The 26,877-nt window shown below is 36.7% G+C and overlaps 1 protein-coding gene across 2 annotated transcripts; it reads left to right on the plus strand.

Annotated features, from left to right (window-relative positions):
* On the plus strand, positions 1 to 26,555 carry SIRT1 (sirtuin 1). Of its 2 annotated transcripts, XM_059397535.1 has the most exons (9): positions 1 to 548; positions 2,311 to 2,427; positions 4,968 to 5,209; positions 6,610 to 6,762; positions 15,518 to 15,665; positions 16,612 to 16,691; positions 17,744 to 17,930; positions 20,152 to 20,715; positions 24,453 to 26,555. In XM_059397535.1, the coding sequence occupies exons 1-9, from the start codon at positions 125 to 127 to the stop codon at positions 24,779 to 24,781; spliced, it is 2,244 nt and encodes a 747-aa protein (XP_059253518.1). In that variant the 5' UTR covers positions 1 to 124; the 3' UTR covers positions 24,782 to 26,555. The 2 variants fall into 2 exon arrangements, with proteins under 2 accessions (XP_059253518.1, XP_059253520.1); XM_059397537.1 differs by lacking the exons at positions 1 to 548; positions 2,311 to 2,427; positions 4,968 to 5,209; positions 6,610 to 6,762 and adding an exon at positions 14,888 to 14,993.
* The last annotated feature ends 322 nt before the right edge of the window (positions 26,556 to 26,877 follow it).

Below are 26,877 nucleotides of genomic sequence, written 5' to 3' on the forward strand. Positions count from 1 at the left end.
GAAGAGGACCGGGTCACGTGACGGGGTTTAAATCTCCCGCAGCCGGAGCCGCGGGGGCGCCACTGCCGCGAGTCGAGCGGGAGCAGAGGAGGCGAGGGAGGAGGGCCAGAGAGGCAGTTGGAAGATGGCGGACGAGGCGGCGCTCGCCCTTCAGCCCGGCGGCTCCCCCTCGGCGGTGGCGGCCGAGAGGGAGGCCGCGTCGCCGCCCGTCGGGGAGCCACTTCGCAAGAGACCACGGAAAGACTGTCCCGGCCTGGGGCGGAGCCCGGGCGAGCCCGGTGGGGCGGCCCCTGAACGTGAGGTGCCGGCGGCGACCGGGGGCTGCCCCGCGGCGGCGGCGGCTCTGTGGCGGGAGGCGGCGGCGTCGGCGGCGGCGGCGGGCGGGGAGCGGGAGGCCCAGGCGGCGACGGCCGGAGAAGGAGACAATGGGCCGGGCCTACAGGGCCTATCCCGGGAGCCGCCGCCGGCCGACGACTTCTACGACGACGACGACGACGACGAGGGCGAAGAGGAGGAAGAGGCGGCGGCGGCAGCGATTGGGTACCGAGGTGCGCAGGGCGCGGGCGGCAGGGACTGCGCATCCCCTCCTCCCTCTCTTGGGGCCCCTTCTGGTATGGGGTTGGGGGCGTTCTCTGAGGCGGGCTGGGGGCTCAGGTCTGGTTCTGTGGCGTCCCTTTCCCCACCACTGGCCTCGACTGTGCACCTCTCCGGCTGATGGCCGGGCTGCTCGAGCGGCTCGAGTACTCCCTCCCTCTGCTCCTTCTTTCCCTCCCTCCGCGGCCCGCCTGGGCGGCCTCGCGCTTTGCGCAGCCGCCGGGCGGCTAAGCTCCCGCAGTTGGTTTTAAAGTAAGTTTCCCTCTCCTCCTACTCTCTTTAGCATATTGCCTTTGTTTAACATCTTTCGCTTTTCCACACCCCTACCTGCACTGTTAAATCTGCAACTTTTGCTGGTCTTTTGCAGCAGCCTTAGTTGTCTTTGCAAACTGACACACCTGTGCAGTTCGTTTTTTTGTTTTTGTTTTTTTTTCTTTTGTTTTTTTAGTATCTTTATTTTTAAACTTGGTTTAAATTTTAGGGAGCAGAGCTGTTTCTAAAGTCATAGTCTGCAAAATTTGAAAAGCATAGCTTTTTCTAAAAGACATTACCGTTCTTTGGTGCAGTTAATGCTGGGTTTGGAGCATGATGGTACTTTAAGACTATTTAATATAAATAGTACTTTTCCCCCTGATTATATACTTAGAATTTTTTAGATTAGGTGTAATTTTGTATGTTCATGTATATCCGTAACCCCGAAACATGAGTTGACATTTTTCTGGTATGCTAAAACACGTGTGTGTTGTGTATGTCATGTCCTGTCATCTTTGAGGGTTTTCATATTTTCAGTCTGAGGAGTTTCTGTCCTGGATGGGTGTTCGTCTTTATCAATAAATCCAGTCAGCAGGCCATTTGACTATACGTGTGCATTAAGGTCTAGGTTAGTAAATCGATCCTTGATTTCAGTAAACAGTTTAATATGGGAAACCACACAAAAATATCTTTGTACATCTAGTATTATATGAGAAGGGCATAGTCATAGGTTTGAATGACTTGTGAAGTTTTTGACAAGTTTCATGAATTCCTGTTTTGATCAGTAAATTCAGTGTAACTAGAACTTTTGTGTTTTTTGTTAAAAAAAATTATTTATTTGTTTTTTTAAATGATTTTATTTATTTATTTGACAGAGATCACAAGTGAGCAGAGAGCCCGATGTGGGGCTTGATCCCAGGACCCTGAGACCATGACCTGAGCCAAAAGTTAGAGGCTTTAACCCACTGAACCACCCAGGGACCCCAAGAACTTTTGTGGTTTTTTTTTTTTTTTTTAAAGATTTTATTTATTTATTTGACAGACAGAGATCACAAGTAGGCAGAGAGGCAGGCAGAGAGAGAGGAGGAAGCAGGCTCCCTGCTGAGCAGAGAGCCCGATGCGGGACTCAATCCCAGGACCCTGAGATCATGACCCAAGCGGAAGGCAGCGGCTCAACCCACTGAGCCACCCTGGCGCCCCAACTTTTGTGTTTTGATTAAGTATAATTATTTCTAGATTTTGATGAACTTAAAGTTTTATGATTGTGCACAGAATCTGTAAAGATGTGTATATACTGCTCCTTTGAATGGTGCAGGCTGACCCAGGAGGCATTTTTTAACCTAGGCACTATGAATGAATGTTCAGTGGTTTATTCAATCACTGCATCATAACTGTTACAGATCTTCATACATTTTAGATGCAGCTTGTTTCAGCAACCTCGAGTTACTTTGGGTTCTTTTGCAGATGACCTTCTTTTTGATGATGAAATAATCACCAATGGTTTTCATTCCTGTGAAAGTGATGAGGATGATAGAGCCTCACATGCAAGCTCTAGTGACTGGACTCCAAGGCCACGGATAGGTATGGTTTCAGAGCTTTAGAGAATGTACTCTGTGTATTTTTTAAAGTCAACTAAAAATAAAGTTTTCTGTACCCTTAAAACCTGGTGATGAGGTTTTTAGGTGTTTCCTGAGATTTAGTGTCCGCTTATGTTTCCGGGGAAAAGTCTAGTGCTTTGTTCCGTTTTTGTTTTTGAACAGCTAAATAAGCCCATGAAAGCTGGCATCTGGTATTTCTCAGGTTCTTCGCTCTCCTCCAGTTCTTCACTTGTACCTGCTCTGTGTGGGGTGTTTTTCTCCAGTTAGAGTATCTTGCTCTTTCTCAATTCAAATCTGTCCTTTTTTCTTTTTTTCATTAGTACTTACCACTTCTTTTTTTTTTTTTTTTAAAGATTCCATTTATTTATTTGACAGAAATCACAAGTAGACAGAGAGGCAGGCAGAGAGAGAGAGGGAAGCAGGCTCCCTGCTGAGCAGAGAGCCCGATGCGGGACTCGATCCCAGGACCCTGAGATCATGACCCGAGCCGAAGGCAGCGGCTTAACCCACTGAGCCACCCAGGCGCCCCAGTACTTACCACTTCTTAATAGGCTCTGTATCTAACTTTTTTGTTTTAGTTCCTGTATATAGAATATAAGCTCCGTGGGAGCAGAGATTTTTGACTGTATGGTATAGCATTTTGTTGCTGTCTAGAAAAGTACCTGGCACACAGTTTGTGCTCAGTAAATGTTAAGTATGGATAAAATAGGAAGGTATTTTGATGGAGAGAACACTATCAAGATTTTTTTTAACTTTTTTTTTTTTTAAAGATTTTATTTATTTATTTATTTGACGGAGATCACAAGTAGGCAGAGAGGCAGGTAGAGAGGGGGAAGCAGGCTCCTTGCTGAGCAGAGAGCCCAATGCAGGGCTCAATCCCAGGACCCGAGGAGCCGAAGGCAGAGGCCTAATCTACTGAGCCACCCAGGCGCCCCTACAGTATCAGATTTTTATACCAAAATATAACATGACCATCTTAATATGCTCTCAGTCTTTGAAAAAGTGTCTTGACTCTTTAAACGGTGGTACTTAGTTCCTCTTTAGTATCTGTAATACTCACTCTATTTTTGTTTTTTTCAAACTGGAAAACTGATCTAAGAAATTACAGGGTAAATTACTATCCAAAGCATCAGTATTGTGTCATTTTGGGAGATTGGTTAAGATCGAATTGAAGATTATTACTGGTGCCTTTCCTTTATTGAGTTGTAGAACTCTTTTGTACTTCTGTTATTAATTATTGTGTATTCTTCTAGATCTTAGCCATAGACATTTAATCCTGGTAGTTTTTTTTTTTTTTAATTCCATATTGTCCTAGAGGTTCTAGCCACTATAATAGATAAGAAAAATAAAGGACTCTGTATTAGAAAGACAGATAAAAGCTGTTACTGTTTGCAGTAGACAAGATCATCTAAGTAAAAATTGGATGGAAATGTCAAAAAAAAGCTACCAGAATTAAATGATTAGACCGAAGTTATAGGTTACGTGATCATTTAAAACTCAACTGTATTTCTTTATATTAGCAACAATCAGAATTTGAAATTTAAAAGTTGATATCATTGACCCTCTTATCATATAATGACCTTCTTTTTCTCTTAAAATCACTTTTTCTCTTAAAAGATCATTTAAAAAAAATCTGTACTGTGTATATAGGTTGACTTCAAAGGGGCAAAGGTTCATTGGAGATGATTATAGTATTTACGGTATAAGACATGATTTTAGGTTAAACCAGGATGATAGTAATAAAGAAATAGAGAAAAAGTTGTTTTAAAATTAAATTTTGAGATAGAATTGGCAAATTTATTGGAAATGCCAGTCATCTCTTTTTATATCTTATCGAACTGTGATTTTTAATGTCTTCTTAATTAATTTTATTTTTAAAAAAGATTTTATTTATTTATTTGACAGACAGAGATCACAAGTAGGCAGAGAGGTAGGAAGAGACAGAGTAGGAAGCGGGCTACCCGCTGAGCAGAGCTCTGATGCTGGGCTCCATCCCAGGACCCTGAGATCATGACCTGAGCCGAAGGCAGAGGCTTAACCCACTGAGCCACCCAGGCGTCCCTCTATTAAACATATTAAATGAAGACTTACGTGATTTAGTAACTGACAGTTCCTGACATTAAATAACTACTCAGTAAATGAAGGTAATTATTATCAGCATTTGAATAATTCTGAAAGTTTTTTGACCCAAATCAGGTTAACATACTAAATTTTTAAGTCTTACATGACAGATATTTATTTGAAAGAACATAATGATCTGAAGAGTGAATTTTGGTTTTATTTTTAAAAATAGGAGAAGAGAGTTTGGATTTAAGAGCTGTAAGAGCTGGCACATCTTTTAATTTGATCTCCTTAATTCTCATTGGGAGAGAGCACTAGCTCTAAAGAATGAATACCTATATGTTGCTTTCTTTTCTTATCTTGAAAAAAACTTTGAAGGTTGCTAATTCATTATTTTAGAAAATGAGATTTTTGAATTACTTGGCGGTGGATTATTTCTAATTCTTTTCCTTCTTGATGTAGGTCCATATACTTTCGTTCAGCAACATCTCATGATTGGCACAGATCCTCGTACAATTCTTAAAGATTTGCTACCAGAAACAATTCCTCCACCTGAATTGGATGATATGACACTGTGGCAGATTGTTATTAATATCCTTTCAGAACCACCAAAAAGAAAAAAAAGAAAAGATATTAATACAATTGAAGATGCTGTGAAATTACTGCAAGAATGCAAAAAAATAATAGTTCTGACAGGAGCTGGGGTATGTAAGATGTATAAAAAACACTAGTAAAAGAGGGATGTGTGATTTTTTTTTCTTAGGCTTTTTTCAATTATAAGAAACATTTTTTTGTGTAGAAGAAATATAAAAAAATGTTATAGCAGTTGTTAAACTGGTTCATTTCTTTAAAAACCTCCAGCAACCATAGAAAAGACTTCTGTTTGTTAATACAGTAAGTGGAGTTAAGGCAAGGTTTTTACTTATTATACTACAGCTCCTAAAGGAGAGGCAGGGAATACTTTTGCGTTGCAGTGTGTTAGCCTCTGTCTGATGGAAAAATTGGGGCTTTTGTTCCATTTTTATGGGGAAATTAGGAACCAAATTGGTATCCATAAATAAGTAACTTAGTGTTGGGAAGGCAACAGGTTTCTACCTCCCCTTCATTTTAATTTATTTTTTTAAAAGATTTTATTTATTTATTAGACACAGAGAGAGAGATCACAAGTAGACAGACAGGCAGAGAGAGAGGGGGAAGCAGGCTCCCTGCTGAGCAGAGAGCCCTATGTGGGACTCGATCCCAGGATCCTGAGATCATGACCTGAGCAGAAGGCAGAGTCTTAACCCACTGAGCCACCCAGGCGCCCCCCTTCATTTTAATTTAAGGAGATATGATTGTGGTGGCATTAGCCCCACTTTGGGTTCACACTTAACTAGCTACCTAAGGCTAGTGTGTGTTGAGAACGGAATATCTTACATGACCTAGGGCAAGCAACTAACTGTTGGAGTAAGATTTAGTCTTTTTGCCATTTTGAGTTAAGGAAGAGTGCTATTTAATGATAAATAATTATCAAGAATAGTTCTACTTTGTTCCCAGATGTGATTTAGACAAGCTTATTTTACTCTGAGGTTAGAGTGGGGTCAATTGATAAAATTGTGAAACAAAAAATTAACTTTTGAAATTCCAATTTGAAATGTCAGTTAAGATTTAAAATATTATATGACCGAATTTTTAAAGAAAATATAGGAATTTAATATTGAAATAGTAGAACCTTGACCAGATGACAATTTTTATTTTTTCAAATACCTGACTGTGATAGAAAATCATGCCTGCTTTGTAGTTAAAATAATTTGAAATGGTTTACTCTGTCCTCAAATTGCAGTTGCTTTATGTCTTTAAACATAAACCTTTAAGTTTAAAATTTAGCCTGAAAAAAAAAATTAGCCTGATTTAAAATTCCTTACCCCATTATGAATGGAAAATGTGATGGATTTCATTATACTGGTTTTTTTGGTGTTTGTTTTATTTGAATTTGAAATTGTTCCCCAAAATAAATTTTAAAGTAAAATATTTTTCAGCTCTTACCTAATTATATGATGAACTAGCAATTATAAACATAAAGATAGAAGATTGAATTGTGCAAATTATGCCATGCATATTCCAGGTTTCTGTTTCTTGTGGAATACCTGACTTCAGGTCAAGAGATGGTATTTATGCTCGCCTTGCAATAGACTTCCCAGACCTTCCAGATCCTCAAGCAATGTTTGATATTGAATATTTCAGAAAAGATCCAAGACCATTCTTCAAGTTTGCAAAGGTACTATGAAGTTTTCTAGTTCTTTGACCTTTTCTCATGAAAATGTATTTTATTCACATTTAGGCTTCTTAAGTTTACCATTCATTGTCTAGTAAATTGGGTCCTAGGACTGGTGTAGAGTAAGGTCACTGAAATAAAATCATTTCAATCAGAATTTTCTTCTTCCCAGAAGGAGGGACTATCATTTACTTTTCATTTTAGGATTGAGCTTATTTTTAAAGAGACTATTTCATATTTTTCAAGTTTGTGTTTTAGTAATGGCCTTTACATTGTTCAGGCTAATTTTAGAGGTCAGTAGAGTAGACCTATGAAAGTAAAATCACTGTTTTGATTTTTAATATTTTTTTATGGGTTATAAAGATTGTAATCTCTTGTATTTTTATGGTAGCCAGAGTTTAACACATGAGGATGTGCCTCAAAAGTCTCTTTTTAGGGATGAAGATTCTTAGGTTGCATTTTAGTCAAGTTTGTTTTATTTTGCTCTAGAGTCTCTAGAGCTGCACTAATTCAGAATCCTTCATCTGTATGGGGTTGTTGAGTATACAAGTGTACTGAGATGTGACGTAAGTGTGGAAGATGTACCAGATTTTGGAAATACGTGGAAAAAAATAGAAAATAATATATATTTATATACACTGATTATATGTAGAAATGATAATGCTTTTGATATTGGGTCAAGCATTATAATTTCATGTTTTTAATATGGTTACTAGGAAATTTTAAATTTTATACATGGCTCACGTATTTCTATTGGGGAGCTGTCCTGTAAAGTTTAAGTTTAAGTTATACCATGTCCAGGAGATTTTAGTCTGTAGAAAACTTTTATTTTTTATTCTATAGTGGTTTTATGGAAAGAAATTTTAGAATATTTAGAATTTAGAATAAATATTCTAAATTTAGAATTTAGAATATTTCTAAACTTCAGTATATTTGATAAGGGTCTTTTGTATTATTGACTAGTTTTTCATAAATCTAGAAATTAAATGAACCTGATTTTTAATTAAAGAGCACTTCTTTCAGACTTTCAAGGACTATTTATATAACTCAGAAAAGCTCTTATATTCCACTGCTAGTAGTAGGTACTACATGATTTTTGAAGAAGTGAAGTATCATTTAATTATAGGCTTCTTGAGTTGGACTTAGACACTCACATTATAATAGCTCTAGTTATTAAGAGATTAACACTTAGAGGGCCAGCAAGTAAATAGAAATTATCTTATATTTTATGATAAAAGTTGATTGACTGGTACATTTATATAATGCTCACTAGATTTTTGCTGTAAATTCTGTGTTCTGAGAAGAAACACGTTGCCCAAACTAACTTAAGTATATATTAAATGGCCTAGTAAAGTAGTAACCTGTCACTTGGAAAAATGTGGTAACTGAGAATTGAAATAGCAAGGGTAAGAAACTTTAGTTGTCTGATGTACAGACTGGATACTCAGTTTGAGCTTAAACTAGCTTTGATAGGTAAGAATCTGTAGAAGCAATTCAGAATTACTCTGCTAAGGACAAATTATAGGAATTTTTAAAAATGAGCTTAACAGAAATCTAGACCATGCATAAGAGAAAGTAAGTGAGTTGTGGTAAAAATGGCAGCTGTTAATGTGTTATAATGTTTTTAATCACTTGTGTACATCTTTCATACCCCTGGGAGAAGAAAAGTTGTTTTTTTTTTTTTTTTTAAAGATTTTATTTATTTATTTGACAGAGAGAGAGATCCCAAGTAGGCAGAGAGGCAGGCAGAGAGAGAGGGAGAAGCAGACTCCCTGCTGAGCTGAGAGCCTGATGTGGGGCTCGATCCCAGAACCCTGAGATCATGTCCTGAGCCGAAGGCAGAGGCTTAACCCACTGAGCCACCCAGGTGCCCCTGGGAGAAGAAAAATTTTGAGGGGCAGCATTTTTTTCTTCTATAAAAGTTTTAAGATTTTATATTTTTTTAGTTAATAAAGTGAAAAAAATTAAGTTTAGTCATTTATAAAGTGCATCCTTTCGCAGTTTTGTTTATATAAATTTAATTCTGCATGATTGCTTTGAGTTTTCATTTAAGTTACGGTAAGAGCCAAATACATTAATCTTTGTAACTGCTACTTGTATAGGATTATTATACTTTAATTCTCACACTGCCTAAATGAATGCTTTTAGTTGCTGAAGTAGCACTTAAAATTGATAGTAATGGTAATAGACTGAGTTAATTTTGGTCTAAAAAATGAATAGGAAAAAGCTTAAGCAGGAAATAAGGACAAAGAATGAAAGATCATATACAGAAATGGAGGGTGGGAAGGATATGTAAAACTTACACAGTATTTTACTAGATTCTCAAAATAGTACATAAATAAAATATTCATAACCTGAAGTTTTTTATCAGTTTCTCTAACTGGCCAGAAAGTTCATAAAGATGGCTGATGATTTTAGTTTGTTATGAGAAAGTAAATTTAATATGATACCATCAAAAAATATTACTGGTGAAATTTAGACATTTTGGAAGGAAGGAATTTCTACACATAAATTGAGGCAGTGATTATATATAATTATTGAGAAGGAAACATTTCATTTAGATGGGAAATTCCGACTGGCTCAGTAGAAAAGTTTCTCAATCTGTTGACATTTTGGGGTGGATAATTATTTGCTATCAGGAACTGTCCTATGCATTGTAGGCTGTCTAGCAGCATCCATGGCTTTCTCCCACTAAATGCTATTAATAACACTCTCCCTCCCAGTCATGGCAGTCAGAAAGCCTGCAAACATTACCAAGTGTCGCCTGTAAAATTGCTACCTGTTTGAGCACCATTGTATTACAGTGTGCCTACCTGTAGGTATCTCTTTGAATTCTTGTATATAAGAAAAATAGAGCCCAACATTAAAGCTGTGTAGCAGTGTTCTGAACCATTAGCCTCATGCATAGTAAAGGTTAGGATTGATAATGAGTTGTGGTCATGGTTTTCAGGGGTCTAAAATAATTGACTGATAATTGTTTAAAAACGAGGGGTTATATTAAGAGTCAGGGTGAAACTGAGGATCTATAAATAACTTTCTGTTGTCAGAAAAGACTGTTCAGAGGGTGTAGATGCTATCCCAGGTGTAGATGCTACCCCATATTGAATTCAGTGAATATCCTTTACCCTAAAGTGATTAAAAGTCAAATAGTAGAGGGGGAAATATGAACTGAATTTTTAGGAACTTAATTCCAAACATCTTTGTATATATTCAAAAAATGATCACTTTGTTAATGTGCAAACATACCAGATTCTGTAGTTAGAAACTTAATCTCTTAAAACCAGCCCATCACCTTGCATCAAAAAATGTAAGCCCAAAAAAAAAAAAAAAGCCAGAGTGCCATTTATCTGAAGATAATGTTAGTACTTAGGCTTTTGTAGGTCACTTATGTATAAACGCACCTATAGTTTTATACCCAAATGTATTTTTTAAAAATTTATTTATTGAATGCATATTTTTGTTATAAAACTGAGCTGTTTTGTCTGCTGCTCTGGATTTGTAGTCTTTTGCATTTAATTTTTTCTTTCAGATATTTGAATACTTTCTAATGGTCATAATGTTCATCCACTGGTGTACTATAATTCCACAAGTGTACATTTCGGGTGTTTCCTATTTTTCTTTTATTGTAAATAGTGTTGCTGTGATTGTCCTTCTTGGTATGTTCCCAGTGTTTCTAGGATAAATTCCTGAAACTGCAATTGCTGAAAGTCATGGTATGTTTTTTCTCACTGCTACCTGGAAAGGTGGAATAAAATATACTCCTATCAGAAGTGTATTAGAAGGCTGATTTAGCATGCCCCTGCCCCCTACATACCTAAGAAACCCTCCACAGTGCACTATTGGTATTAAAATACTTGAAAAAAATCACATGCACATGTGTGTTTGTGTGTGTGTGTTGTATATGTGGTTTAAAAAATTTTAACTGTATAAGACATGTTAGTTGGTTTCCCCAGTCAGTCTTCTCTACCTCCAGTCTCTTTAAAGTTACCATGGTAAGATATTTTCTTGGGTATCCTTCCAGGAAAAAAAGAGTAAACTTGGATGTGTATATAGAAGATATTATGATAAGTTTTCAATATTTTAAAAATAATTACTAACAGAATCACACATCCTCTTCTCTACCTTGCTTTTTTTCCTACTTAATATTCTTGGAAATAGTTTCATGATGGCACTTAACAGATATACATCATTTTTAAGAAAAGGCTGCATAGTATTATAATTGTACTACAATATACTTAATCAGTCTCCTATTAATGGATATCTAGAGTTGTTTTTAAGGCAATTAAAAATCTCAGTAGATAAAAATTAGCATCTTCTCATACTAGTGTTTTTGTGTATTAGTGTGGATGACTGCTTTTTACTCTTGGCCATGTGTATAACTTTGAATTGCCTATTTATTCTTAGCTGTTTTTTTTCCATTGGGATGCTTTTCTTTCTCATACTTGTGGAGACGTCATGCATTCTTGAAGCGTGTTTTTAAGTTAGATAGTGATTGGAATTCAAGCTTGCAGCAGTTCCTTGAAGAGATGCAAAATACAGTACCTAGTAGTGGTGCTTATTAGCCTAAAAGAGAAATAAGCTTGATGTTGAGGGATCAAAATTGAAAAGGCAGCATGCATAATGATTAAGAACCACACTTTGTTTTCAGAACTTATTTGAATGACAGCTCTGCTACTTGTTCTTGTGACTTTTGGCAAGTTACTTGTGTGCTTTAGTTTGTTCATCTGCAAAATGGGGAATATATATGTCTATAATAGAGTCAGCAAACCTTTTCAGTATAGGGCCAGATAGTAAATGTGCTTTTCTTTGTGGACCATATAGAAACGCTGCTGTATTTCGTTTGCCTTTCCAACTGTTAAATTTTTTTTTTTGAGGATTTTATTTATTTATTTATTGGCGAGAGAGAGAGAGAGAGAGAGAGAGAAAGAAAGAAAGAGGGGGCCACGCTCACAAGTAGGGGGAGTGGCAGGCGGAGGGAGTAGCAGGCTCCCTGGCAGACTCAGTTCCATGTCCTGGGATCATGACCTGAGCCAAAGGCAGATGCTTAACTGACTGAGCTACCTAGGCATCCCACCTTTTCAGTGGGTTTTTACCTCTTCTATAGCATTATAATAAATAAAGGACTTCTGTTATGCCTGGTACATGCTAAAAATTCATAAAGTGGTAACTAATAGCTTAACTGATTGAAATTCTCTTGTGCTTGTTACTGGGTACATCTGCATGGAAGCAATGCATCTTTTTAATAGCATTTCAGCATTTGGTCCCAGTTCTTTCATTCTAATCTATAAGTACCCCTGTGGCAGTAACAGAGTGGCCTAGTTCACATGATTATTTTCCTAATAATGCTTCAGGATGTTGAGATTTGGGATGGTCTGTCTGAGAACAGACAGTTCCAACAAAGTTCACAGTTCCAACAAAGAAGATCAATTCATACTTTTGTGACTTTTTTTTTTTTTTTTTTTTTTTTAAGATCTATATATTTGAGAGAGGGATAGCAGAGGGAGAGGGAAAAGCAGACTCTCCACTGACCAGGGAGCCCAGGACCCCAAGATAATGACCTGAGCTGAAGTCACATGCGTAACTGATTTAGCCACCAAGGCCTCCCAGTCCGTACTTTTATCTGAAAGTTTTAGCCTCAGCCATTTGGCTTTTAGCAGACTTGATGTTAAGAATCTGTCCTAGGAGTAGTGTCCATTAAAAGCCCTCCCATGGTAATTTTTTTTTTTTTTTCATTATTTCAGATTATATCCTTTAGTTCGAACACAGTATTTAATTTTTTTTTTTTTTAAGGATTTTATATATTTGACAGAGATCACAAGTAGTCAGAGGCAGGCAGAGAGAGAGAAAGGGAAGCAGGCTCCTTGCTGAGCAGAGCACCTGATGCAGGACTCCAGGACCCTGAGATCATGACCTGAGCCAAAGGCAGAGGCTTAACCCACTGAGCCACCCAGGCGCCCCTGAACACAGTATTTAAATCTTATGGTTCAGACATGGTCCACTATATATTCGGAAGAAAATAGAGTTAAGAGTCAAGTCATTTAGGTCCTCACATAATAAAATGTAGGCTTATAATATTCGTAAGTTATCCCCAAATACAGAAATTGATTTGTAACTTTAAGGGCTAAACTACCCTGAACTCTCGTGGATTGGACATGAAGGGAAACTGTGGAGTGTAGAACTGAATCTGATGTCCCGCACATCTTTGTGCTTCTTACCTTCCTCTTTAAAAAGGGAATAGGGAGGGCACCTGGCGGGCTTAGTCAGTAGAGCATGATGAGTTCAAGTCACATGTTGGGCATGGATCCTACTTTAAAAGAAAAAAGAAAACACACACAAACACATATACATACATATATATAAATAGAGGAATAGGGGATGATAAGACACAGAAAAGTTCATTCCAGGAGGGTAAAGTCTTGGTACTCTTGCTCCCCAAACCTGCTCTCTAGGTAGTCATTTGTTCATGTTATGAGTTTGGCATGTTCTCATGTTCCTTATTAGAATCCATTTTTCTGTAGCCTCACATATCGTAATATTTGTTGTAAAAAAAAAAAAAGTATATATTACATATATTAATATGTATATTTATATATATAAATTAGAATCCATTTTTCTGTAGCCTCACATATCGTAATATTTGTTGTAAAAAAGTATATATTACATATATTAATATGTATATTTATATATATAAGTATATATAAATAAGTTTTTAAGATTTTACTTATTTATCTGACACCAAGAGACAGTGAGACCAGGAACACGAGCAGGGGGAGTGGGAGAGGGAAAGTAGGTTTCCTGCCAAGCAAGGAGCCTGATGTGGGGCTTGAGCCCAGGACCCTGGCCTGGGATCATGACCCGAGCTGAAGGCAGATGCTTAATGACTATATATCTATATATTTTATATATCTATATCTATATATATCTATATATTTTAAGATTTTACTTATTTATTTGACAGACTGAGATCACAAGCAGGCAGAGTCAGGCAGAGAGAGGGGGGAAGCAGGCCTTCTGCTGAGCAGAGAGCTGGATTCGGAGCTCTATCCCAGGACCCTGGGATCATGACCTGAGCTGAAGGCAGAAGCTTTAACCCTCTGAGCCACCCAGGTGTCCCCCTAAAAATATTTTTAAAAAAAATACTTTTAATAGCCATTTCCAGAGAGCTTAGTAAATAATTATGATGATTAATCCTTTAAATGTACTAGAACAAAGCATTCTGGGGAGAAAACAGTAGTTAGTATAGCATGTTGTAGTGGTTCAAAACATAATGTTAGCTTTCAGTTTTCTATAAACATAGCTTTAATAAGCCCTTCACCTGTTACTTCTTTCTATATGCATTGTCTGTTTCTTAAATTGCAAAGTTGTCAGTGAAATTCATGATAAAAATTTGGATGTGAGGCTGAATTTTGGGGTTTTGGTATAATATTTTCAGTAACATAGGAATATGTATATGGCGGTGGTTAGGAGATTTGCTTATTATTTTTGCCTAAAAGGTATCCCTGTAGAGAGTTTCTTAAGATTTGAAATACTAAGTAGGTGAAAAGTAAAGTCCTCTATAATCTTATTAAAGTTTTTTGTATAACGTCAGAAGTTGAACATTTCCCCACCTCTGGTAATAGCTTCGTTGTATCCTTGACTTGGTGTTTGTGTGAATGTATCTATAGACATGTGCATATTAATTTCTATTTTTGCTTAATAACAAAACAACAAAACCAAAACTCTACACACTGGTGACTAACTTGCTTTTTTTCACATGTCATTGGACCATTTTCCAGGTCAGTACATCTAGACCTCTCACATTCATTTTAATGGCTGCATACTCCACTATTATGGATGTAATATATTTCTACAACCGGTCCCCTATTGACAGACCTACGGTTGTGTCTGATTTTTTGCTAGCATTGTAATAGGTTAGAGGCTGTAATGAATGGTAAGGAAGTAGGTAGCATTACTACTTTAAAGAAGAAAGTAGAGAAGAAACTTCCTTTGCCATAGTCACTTACTAAATGAAATTTAATAAAAACACTGTCAAAAGTTGAGAGGACCAAAATTGATACTTTTTCTCTGATCTTTTTGCCATGTGTATATCTGAATTCTTTGTTTTTAAAGAAGAAACAGCATTGAAGCATTATTTGGGGGGAAAAACACACACACAAAATCCAGCAACTCAGCATTCATGAGCAACTCTATACTATACCAGTATGTGCCTGTGCAGTGGAAGGAAAACAATTTTGGTAAGGAATTAAAACTTTAGCTTTAAACTTCCAACAGGTTGATATTTATAATGAATGATGAATAAACAACTTTTAATATTGTGTTGACAGTGCCTTTTAGTTTTTAAAAGAAGTCACCATATCTTTGATAGCTTTAATTTCAACTTAAACTTTTCTTTTTCCTTAAAAAAAAAAAAAAACAAAACCCTGAATTTGCAGCCAACAAAAAATTAGATAAATTCTCAGGTGTGTATTTCTTCTGACTTTTATTAAGATATCTGTTAACATTTATTAGAGATGCTTATGGGTTGACTTTTTTCTTCAAGGGGAAAGTTCACTAATAGCTGAGTTTTATACATATTACAGCAGCAATCCTTTTGTTGGTGTGTGTTGCAACCATCTAGATGCTTTGAGATGCTCATGTATTTTTAAATTTATTTATACATGGGGACTATCGTTGGTAGTTTTTTGGTTAAACCTAAACATGACAGGTGTTATACTTATTTCTTTACTGTAATCATTTTTTTGCCTTTTGCATTATATAGGAAATATATCCTGGACAGTTCCAACCATCTCTCTGTCACAAATTCATAGCCTTGTCAGATAAAGAAGGAAAACTACTTCGGAACTATACTCAGAACATAGATACACTGGAACAGGTTGCGGGAATCCAGAGGATAATTCAGTGTCATGGTTAGTAAACTTTAGAATGCTTTCTGTTATTTAATTAGTTTCATAGGAAAAAATAGGATTAGAAAGTAGGTTGCCATCCAGAAATAGATTAAGCTTTTTTATTTAGTCATGTTATCAGTTTAGATAAATTTTAAAAAGTAGAATACAAAAAAATTTAACCAGAACTATTGGCCTTGATACTTAATTGTACAAATTAATTGTACAGATTAATGTCCTAATGTGTTTCAAAAGGTATAGCAGTTATATTCCATTAAATTCTTCTAAATAACCTCCTTTGATTATAAAAGTAATATTGACATGTAAGAAAAACATGACCTCTTTAGTTTATGAAACTAAACAAATGGTTAGTTCAGATGTATAGAATTTAGAAATTAGAAGACTTTCATTTAATTGCGGGATAATTAAAGTAGGCGCAGTCCATTTTCTTATGTATCTAAACTGTTTTTGGGGTGCGTGGGTAGCTCAGTCGGTTAAGTGTCTGCTTTCAGCTCAGGTTGTGATAGCAGGGTGCTAGGATGGAGCCCTGCATGGGGCTCCCTGCTCAGCGGGGAGTCTATTTCTCTCCCTGCTTGTGCTCTCTCCCTCTTTCTGTCAAATGGATGAATAAAATCTTTAAAAAACAAAAACAAAAAACTTGTTTTTAATGTATAACTATTAATTAAGCTAACGTCAGACAATTATAGCCTTCCAACTCTAGAGTTTTAGCTCTGGAGGAATTGGTTTATTTTATTGAAAAGAATAGCTTTAGAAGGTATTACTATGTCAGCATCTCAATTGAGGACTGGATTGTCTGTATTTATTATGTGTAAGTATTTTAATTATTCATCCCTGAGAGTCCCCTGTGGAATCTTAATTCTCTTTTCTGGGGTCAGACTTTATAATCTTTGTGGTATGTTTAAATAAATAGAAATGTAATTTACTAATGCATGTGTGTATTGGTTTTTAGGATCCTTTGCAACAGCATCTTGTCTGATTTGTAAATACAAAGTAGACTGTGAAGCTGTACGAGGAGATATTTTTAATCAGGTAATTTATCACCCATATTTTAGGAATTGTGCATATCTTTGGTCTCTTTTTTTGCCTCCACATTATTATTTTTTTCTTTTTTTCTGAAAGTGTGTAGTACAGAAAGATGCCAGGAAGATAATATCACCATTGGAAATGCTGATGAAATAAATATATAAGACCCTTTTAATCCCTTAAGTTGAAAACACTGCTCTATAATGTCTCTAAAATGATGAAATTGGTTGATTATCCAAGTTAAAATTAAAAACCCAAATCATACATGAGGTGTTGCTATATTAGAGTTTCTCTTACTTTCCCTTTTAGTGCCTGTCGTATTTTGAATTTTAAATTAGTTCATTAGTTCTTGGTATTCCTTTAAAACATTTTAAAACATTTAAAAAGTTACTCTACAAGCTATTTCATGTATGATTGCTGTCCTCCAAAAAAGAAGTACGGGAAAATAATGGCAGAGAAAACCATCAGACAAATTTTATGTGCTTAGCCACATATATAGTTAATCAGACATAATTATGAGTGGAGAAGAGCACATTAAAATGGAATCTCTGTCTTAAATTTTTTGAGAGGATTAAGTCATGTGTACATATATACAAGTGTTGGTTTTTCTTAATCTGTGGTGGACTCTTAAATATCAAATGTAGGTCTTCAAGGATATTACAATAGCTACATACTTAGACAGTAAGACCATTGTATTTCATTGTATGTTGGTAAAGTCATTGATGGGTGACATTGCCATTGAGGGTTGTATTCAGTTTTCCCTACTATTTATCCATAGTTTTTCCTCTTTGATAATTCCCCCCCGCCCCGGACTTAAACACATGGCTTATTTCATATGCTTCTACACTTCAGTTCGAAAATAAAAATGGGAATTTTATTCTTTAAGTTTTAAATTTTAATTCTGGTATAATTAATAGTATTTATATTAGTTTCACTACAATATAGTGATTCAGCTTTGATAATTTGGAAATGCATTCTTGGGAAGTGTGTAAGTGTAGATTATTTCTAACTTGAGTGCTTTTCCTTTTCCTGTCTCAACCAAAATCTGGAACCTGTAGGTGGTTCCTCGTTGTCCTAGATGCCCAGCAGATGAGCCACTTGCTATCATGAAACCAGAGATTGTCTTTTTTGGTGAAAATTTACCAGAGCAGTTTCATAGAGCCATGAAGTACGACAAAGATGAAGTTGATCTCCTCATTGTTATTGGGTCTTCCCTGAAAGTAAGACCAGTAGCACTAATTCCAAGTAAGTTGGTGATGACTTTTACAGCATATTTCTGTACAGACTGCCATAGGTTGTGGGTCTCTACAGTGGACCCCAATGATCTTATTCTCTCTGTGGGTTAAAGAGTGGTGAAGAGCCAAACTTTATTTCTTGGTGTTGTTCATATTTGTGGAGATTGGTTAATTTTTTGCTGCAGGGTTTGGGAAAGGGAAAAACTAAAACAAGGGGAAATAGCTTTTTCAGTGGAGTGTGTTTCTATTATGATAGGAGTTAGCTTCAGCTAATTTACATACACTTAGGAAACAGTCCTTAATCTGTGTGTTTCTAGTCTTAATTTGATTATAGTTGTTGATCGTTCAAATGTAGTTGATTTTTAGTTCCAATAAGTTTGTATGTTTAGTTAGAATTAAATGTAATCTAGAAGTGTAATATACTCAAGAGTATTTGGGGGCTCGATATTATTGGTCTGTTTTTATGAGAGTAACAGTCATGCCTTGGGGTATAGGAGTGGCTCAGTCAGTTGGGTGTCTGAACTGGGGTCCTAATGTCAGGGTCATATGGTCCTATGCTGGGCATGGTGCCTGCTAGGGATTCCCTCTCTCTATCTCAAAAAAAAAAGCAACAGTCATGCCTTGTCATAATCATTGTATGTGGATCAACTTTACCCATAAGGGATTTTGTGTGTTTGAGAAAGCTCAAATATAATTTAAGTCCCTTTTACTCTCAGGAATATTTAACATTTGCTCTCCTATTATCTCTTTTCTCCCTCTAACGAGGAAGCAAGGGGAGAGGAAGATAGAGTGACTAAATTCAGTCGCATGAGGTGTGCCCTAAAAGGTGAGGGGAAAAGAATATCAAACTTTTTTTTAAGATTTTAAAAAATTACTTATTTATTTGAGAGAGAGCAAATGCATGGACGTCTCCTCAGGGGTACCTAACACAGGCCTCAATCCTAGGACCCTGGAATGATGACCTTAGCCGAAGGCAGATGTTTAACCAACTGAGCCCCCTAGAAGCCCCCAGACTTTTTTTTTAGAGGATTTTATTTATTTATTTTAGAGTATATGCATGCAGGAGGAGCAGCAGGGGGAAGGAAGATGGAGGAGGAAAAGACTCCCTACTGTACTCCCACACTGAATGGGGAGCCCAAACATGGGCTGATCTCAGGACCCTGAGATCATGACCTGAGCTGAAACCAAGAGGATGTTTAACAGACTGAGCAACCCGACCGTCCCGAGAATATCAGACTCTTTCAGAGAATTAAATTATAACTCTACATGAGCAATCATATAGGCAAGCCAGAGCAAACAGTTGGAAGACACTGAACCATGACACTGAACAGGAGTTCAGCTCTATAATTCTGCATTTTTTTCCTACCTGTATGTGATGGCTTTATCAGTTTCAGTCTTCCCAAAATAGCTGTGAAATTCTTTGACAGAATATAGGATAAAAAAAAATTTTTTTTTAAAGATTTTATTTATTTATTTGACAGAGACAGACCACAAGCAGGCAGAGAGACAGGCAGAGAGAGAGAGAGAGAGAGGGAAGCAGGCTCCCTGCTGAGCAGAGAGCCCGATGCGGGACTCTGTCCCAGGACCCTGAGATCATGACCTGAGCCGAAGGCAGCGGCTTAACCCACTGAGCCACCCAGATGCCCAGAATATAGGATAAAATTTAATGAATACCTTACTTTATTTTTTAGTTATTTTTTCTCTTTAAAGGTAAGCAGAGACATTCTTAAAAGCTTTCTGTGGGGCAGTATTAATAGTGTGTTGCTGATATCCAGAAGTTATTTTTAAACGATGTAAAACACAGGTATATAATGGTGGAAAATGGATTTGAATGAATTTCCACACGTTGTATCAGGAGCTGTTTTGATAGAGTAACCATCACTATGTGCCGAGAGCTCTTCTATGCACTTGACGAATTCTGACTACAACCTTGTGAGCAAGTACTGTTACCCATTATACAGTCAAGGAAATTGAGGTACACAGTAGAAAAGCCTGAGAAGATTGCTCAAAGTTAATCAGGTGATGGGAAACAGGACCTGAAATTTTACGAAGATGCTTAACTTCTCATCTCTTTATTTGATGGCTTGGTAGGAAATGTGATGGCTTGGCTAAATAGTAGTGGCTGGTTTCTTTTTTGGTAATGGGAGCATGTTAGATTTTGTATAGTGTTTTTATTGTGGCTTTATTAGCTCCCTTCCCTTTTTCTAATGCATTTTTCATCTCATTTTTAGGTTCCATACCCCATGAAGTGCCTCAGATATTAATAAATAGAGAACCTTTGCCTCATCTGCATTTTGATGTAGAGCTTCTTGGAGACTGTGATGTCATAATAAATGAATTATGTCATAGGTTAGGTGGTGAATATGCCAAACTTTGCTGCAACCCTGTAAAGCTTTCAGAAATTACTGAAAAACCTCCACGAACACAGAAAGAATTGGCTCATTTGTCAGAGTTGCCACCCACACCTCTTAATATTTCAGAAGACTCAAGTTCACCAGAAAGAACTTCACCACCACATTCTTCAGTGATTGTTAAACTTTTAGACCAAGCATCTAAGAGTAATGTTGATAATCCTGGTGTGTCCGAGTCAAATGATTGTATGGAAGAAAAATCACAGGAAGGACAGAATTCTACTAAGAACATTGAAAGCGTTACTGAACAGGTGGAAAGTCCAGATGTGAGGAATGTTGGCTCTAATACTGGGGAGAAAAATGAAAGAACTTTAGTTGCTGACTCGGTGAGGAAGTGCTGGCCAGCTAGACTTGCAAAGGAGCAGATTAGCAAACGGCTTGATGGTAAGGAAATGCTGTTGGAGGTATAATTATTTTATTTACCATTTTTTTTTTAAGATTTTATTTATTTATTTGACAGATATCACAAGGCAGAGAGTCAGGCAGAGAGAGGGGGAAGCAGGCTCCCTGCTGAGCATAGAGCCCGATGCGGGACCCCATCCCAGGACCCTGAGATCATGACCTGAGCCGAAGGCAGAGGCTTAACCCACTGAGCCACCTAGGCGCCCCTTATTTTTACCATTTTGAAGGTGTAATTATTTTAACAAAATATTTGCAAGAGATAAGCAATTTTGGCAGGTTAGTTGATAGAGGGTAGCTTTAGGCAGCTGGATATAACAGTTGTGTTTAGAGAAACTGTAAAGTTGAGAATTTAACCTAGAAAAAGGTTTAAACAGTGGTATCTTACAGTAGGGGAAGACAGTGTATTAATTAAAGTGTTCTCTGTATCTTGTGTTCCTCCAGGGAATGAGAAGGTAAGCATTGAATTGAGAAGAAAATTGGAAAATAAATTGTACTCTGCCATTGTCTGGTGAGCTTTAGCTGGTAGAACAGATGACTCAGATTTGGGTGGTTACCATAGGGCAGCTGCTTTATTTATATACATTATTTGATTTTAATATCATGAGGCAGGAACTATTACTATTTCTCTGCTTTTGGTGGGGAAACTGAGGACTATAGAGGTGTAAGGACCTTGTGCAATAACAGGACATGGAAGAGCCAGTTTGGATTCCAGGTCTGTCCTCAGAGCCTGTCCTCTGAATCACTATGCTGTATTGTCTCAGATCTGCAAAACATCTGATCCTTCTCCACAGAATATTAGGAATAGCATCTACCCAGTTTTTTGTTTTATATTGGTGACACAAAATAATTCGTTTCAGGTGTTTCACATGGTGATTATATACCTTGGGAAATGCTTACCATGATTAAGTGTAGAACTGCCACCATACAAAGTTAGTATGACACTCCACCCTCCCTTCTCTGGCAACCACAAGTTCTGTTTTTATGAGTCTTGCTTTTTAGATTCCACATGTAAGTGAAACTGTATGGTATTTGTCTTTTCTCTGACATACTTTACTTTGCACGATACCCTTTAGGTCTTCCAGGTCCATCTGTGTCGCAAATGGCAGGATTTTATTCTTCTTTATGGCTGAGTAATATTTCATTGTAACATCTACAACACATTTTCTTTCTTTTTTTTTTAAGATTTTATTTATTTATTTGACACAGAGATCACAAGTAGGCAGAGAGGCAGAGAGAGAGGAGGAAGCAGGCTCTCTGCTGAGCTCGATCCCAGGACCCTGGGATCATGACCTGAGCCAAAGGCAGAGGCTTTAACCCACTGAGCCACCCAGGCACCCCTACAACACATTTTCTTTATCTGTTTATCCACTTATCTGTTGATGGATATTTAGGTTGCTCCTGTATCTTGACTATTGTAAGTATTGCAGTGAATATAAGGGTACATATATCTTTTCAAATTAGTGTTTTTGCTTTTTTAAAGGAAAATACTCAGAAATTTTTATATCTAGTTTATTTTTTTTTTAAGGATCCTCTGTACTGTGTTCCGTAGTGGCTACACCAGTTACATTCCCACTAGCAGTTTGTGAGTTCCTTTTTCTTCATATTTGTGCCAGCAGTTTTCTTCTTTTTGATAATAGCCATTTTGACAGGTATTAGGTAATCTCATTGAGGGTTCAGTTTGTATTTTCCTGATGGTTAGTGATGTGTTTAGCACTTCATGTCTTTGGGAAAATGTCTGCTTGGGGCCTCTACCCATTTTTTTTTTTTTTTTTTTAAATTTTATTTTTAAGTAATCCCTTCACCCAGTGTGGGGCTCAGATTAACAACTCTGAGCTTAAGAGTCATGTTCTCCATGGACTGAGCTAGCCAGGCACCCCTATTTAGCACCTCTGCTGGTTTTTTTCATCCAGTGTTTCTGCTGCTGTTACAGGAGTTTTTTGTATAATCTGGATGTTAACCCTTTTGGGACACATCATTTGCTAAGTATCTTCTCTCAGTCCATAGGTTGTCCTTTTATTCCTTTGGTTTCCTTCACATGTAAAATTTTAGTTTGATATAGTCCCAATTACTTTTAGGTCTTTAATCCATTTTGTGTTTATTTTTGTATGTGGGGTGGGAAAGTGGTTGAGTTTATTTCTTTGTGTAGCTGTCTAGTTTTCCTAATAGCATTGATGGAATAGACTGTCTTTTTTCCCCATGGCATATTTTTGCCTTCTTTGTCACAGATTAATTGACCATATAAGTCTGGGCTTATTTCTGGACACTCTGTTCCATAGATTCGTGTCTTATTTTTGTGCTAAATTTGTACTGTTTTGATTACTGTATACCTTCATAGTACAGTTTGAAATCAGGGAGCATGATCCCCTCCAGTTTTTTCTTTGTCAAGGTTGCTTTGGCTATTCGGGGTCTTTGTAGTTCCATAAACACTTTAGGATTATTTGTTCCAGTTCTGAAAAATGCTGTTGGTGTTTTGATAGGAATTGGATTGAAATCAGAGATTTTTTTGGATAATGTGGACATTTTAATAATACTAATACCAATCCATGAACATAGTAGGTCTTTTACCTCCTTGGTTAAACTTATTTCTAGATCTTTTAAGTCTTTGATGCAGTTTTAAGTAGGATTGCTAAATTTCCCTTTCTGCTACTTTATTAGTGCATAGAAACATAACATATCTGTCCTGTTTTGACACATAAGACCTCTTTATCAAGTAGTATGTGAAAAATCCTAAAGTAAAAAAATATATATATTCTAACTTCAATGAAACAATCTTGTATAACTTTTTTTTTTTTTTTTAAGGTTTTATTTATTCATTTGACAGCAAGAGAGAGACAACCAGAGCAGGAACACACAAGCAGAGGTAGTGGGAGAGGAGGGAGCAGAGATTTATTTAGGGCTTGATCCAGGATGCTGGGATCATGACCTGAGCCAAAGGCAAAGGCCCAATCCACTGAGCCCCGCAGGCACCTCAAATAAAATCTTTAAAAAAAAATTTCAGGTTCACACCAAGGGGTGCTATTAACCTGGGACCCATAACGTAGGGGAGAGAGGAATTGTCTTCACCATCACAGGTCATATCTTAAAACTATGAATGCAAATTTGGGAGGAGGTTGGAAAAGAAAGATTAACGTCCAATGCTAGATCAGTGTTTCTCATACTTTGTCTAGGACTTAGGTAAAAATTGATTCAGTATGTGGGTGGTGGGGCTTGAGAATCTAAACTTTCTAATAAACTCTCAGGTGATGCCATTGCCTGCAAACTACACTTCTGAATAGGTGGTGAGGCCATTATGGAATTAAAGGTATTTGAAAATAATGAAGGTGCTTTGAAGGCATACCATGTGCTTTAGAGAAGTTCTTTTCAGTGAACACGAACTGAGGAATGTCGGCAGGCCTGGATATTTCATGTGATGAATTCTTGTTCAAAGGAGTTGGTTAAGTAACCTTTTTTGAATATGGTTCTGTGTAGTTATTCATACTTAGTTGATAGAGTTGTGAAAATTAATTTTCCAGATGAGGAAATGGAGGCAGAGAGATTGCCCAAATATGCAAAACAGAACTAAGATTTGCAGCCGGGAGTGAGTGCTTAGTTTTTGAAGAACACTATAGTAATAGCCTCTAGTATGGATATTCAGGTAAAAGGCAGAGCTGGAATCTATAATCGGACCAAATTAGTCTTAGAAAACTGGGAATAACTTCTCTTTTATTACTGTATTTCAGGTAACCAATATCTGTTCTTACCACCAAACCGTTATATTTTTCATGGCGCTGAGGTATATTCAGACTCTGAAGATGACATCTTATCCTCTAGTTCTTGTGGCAGTAACAGTGATAGTGGAACATGCCAGAGTCCAAGTTTAGAAGAACACTTGGAGGATGAAAGTGAGATTGAAGAATTTTACAATGGTTTGGAAGATGAAGCTGATGTTAATGACAGAGCTGGAGGAACTGGATTTGGAATTGGTGGCGGTGATCAAGAGGCAGTCAGTGAAGCTCTATCCATGAAACAGGAAGCAACAGACATTAACTATCCATCAAACAAATCATAATGTAATAATTGTCCAGGTACAGGAATTGTTCCACCAGCATTAGGAACTTTAGCATGTCAAAATGAATGTTTACTTGTGAATTCAACAGAGCAAGGAAACCAGAAAGGTGTAATATTTATAGACTGGTAAAATGGATTTTTTTTTTCCCATGGGTAATTTTTAACTTCTTATTTCTGTACTTGTACACTCAACACTAACTTTTTTTAAAAGAAGGGTACTAAGTATCTTTAATCACCTGTTGGTCAAAACTTTCTTTTAAAGGTTCATTTGTATGATACATCCATATGTATATATAATTTTGTTCTTGCCTAGTGAGTTTCAACATTTTAAAGTTTTCAAAAGCCATTGGAATGTTAAATTAAAGGGAACAGCTTATCTAGACCAAAGAACGGTATTTTCACACTTTTCTTTATAACATTGAATGGTTTGAACTCCTTAAATGTCTGTTCTGCTAAACTTTTGATTCTTTATTAGCATAATTACCTATTTTTAAACACTGGCATTTTCCAAAACTTGTGGCAGCTAACTTTTTAAAAATCTCATGACATGCAGTGTGTAGAAGGAAGTCAACAGTATGTGGGAGAGCACTCTGTTGTCTTTGCTTTTTAAAGTAAGACTTGGTGCTAGGAGTTTCAGGAATATTGTATTGTTGAAATGAAGATGGCTTTTGTACTTCCTGTGGACATGTGAAATGTCTATATTGGCTCCTAAAACTAACCTGAAAAAAATAAATGCTTTGGAAATGTTTTCAATTGCTTTAGAAACAGTAGTGCCTGCCTGGGTACCCTTCGATTCAAGAATATTTGCCCTTGTTTAAATACCTGTCACTGTGGTAAAATGTGCATCAGTTCTTTCCCACAAGTATTAAACTGCCAAGATGTGAATATGCAAAGCCTTTATGAATCTATAATAATGGTACTTCATCTGGGGAGAGTGTAATATTTTGGACCGCTGCTTTTCTTTTCCATTAATGAGGGGAGCAACAGGCCCCTGATTACGGTTCCAAAGTACTAAGATGTTAATTATAACTCAGCCAGTAAGTACAGGTCTTCTGTTGGGAGGATTTGGTGTAATAGACACCAAACTGCTAGCCTAGTATTACAGAGATCAACATGATGTAACTTGCAATAGAATAGTTAATGAATGAAATTAGTTTCTGTAACACCTTTATTTAAAAAGCTTAGTCTGCCTTAAAACTAGAGATCAAACTTTTCCAGCTGCAGAAGCTTCTTAGCCTTTCCAAAAAAAGTTCATACTTTATAAAATTGCACTGAGCAATTTATTTTCCAGACCTTTACCCCACATTACCCCCAAATTATAAAGTATTCCTATGTTGCTTTAGTATTTATTACAGTTTTTAAAAAGGGTTTGAAATATAGCTGTTCTTTAAATACCCAGCTAGGACCATTACTGCCAGAGAGAAAAATTTTGTTGAATGGCCACTTCCCTACCTAAAAGATGTTTAAATCTGAATTAAATTTGGCTACACTAAAGAATGCAGTTTATTTAGTTTTCCATTTGCATGATGTGTGTTTGTGCTATAGATGATATTTTAAATTGAAAAATTTGTTTTAAATTATTTTTACAGTGAAGACTGTTTTCAGCTCTTTTTATATTGTACATAGTCTTTTATGTAATCTACTGGCATATGTTTTGTAGACTGTTTAATGACTGGATATCTTCCTCCAATTTTTGAAATACAAAACCAGTGTTTTATACTTGTACACTGTTTTAAAGTCTATTAAAATTGTCATTTGACTTTTTTCCTGTTAAATTACATTGTTCAAGGTATAAAATTTTAATCTTAAAGATAACTTGGCACAGCTTTGAGGGCCCTAGTAAGATGCTTTCTTCTGACATTTCTTCATTCAACTGGAGTCTAAACAGAATAGTAAGCAAACACTGGTTTTAGCAGTTGGTGCTTCACTAAAAGTTTCAAAACTAATAGTTCAATTCTAGGCCCAGAAACCTTTGTAGGTGAAAAGTGGGGAGAGGCAAGGCAGGGCTCAAGAACTTGATATACAGAAGATCTGACACAAGTTCAGGACTTTGGTAGTAAGAATACAAAAGAGTAGTGGAAATATGGTGAACTCAGG

Source organism: Mustela nigripes, chromosome 4 (assembly GCF_022355385.1).
Source record: "Mustela nigripes isolate SB6536 chromosome 4, MUSNIG.SB6536, whole genome shotgun sequence".
Lineage (NCBI taxonomy): Eukaryota > Metazoa > Chordata > Mammalia > Carnivora > Mustelidae > Mustela > Mustela nigripes.

Excerpts from the sequence above, each read along its gene's own strand:
- SIRT1 (XM_059397535.1), top strand. The coding sequence starts at position 125 with ATGGCGGACGAGGCGGCGCTCGCCCTTCAGCCCGGCGGCTCCCCCTCG. Across the intron at positions 16,692-17,743 it reads GAGGAGATATTTTTAATCAG|GTGGTTCCTCGTTGTCCTAG; the intron begins GTAATTTATCAC and ends TGGAACCTGTAG. Across the intron at positions 17,931-20,151 it reads ACCAGTAGCACTAATTCCAA|GTTCCATACCCCATGAAGTG; the intron begins GTAAGTTGGTGA and ends TCTCATTTTTAG.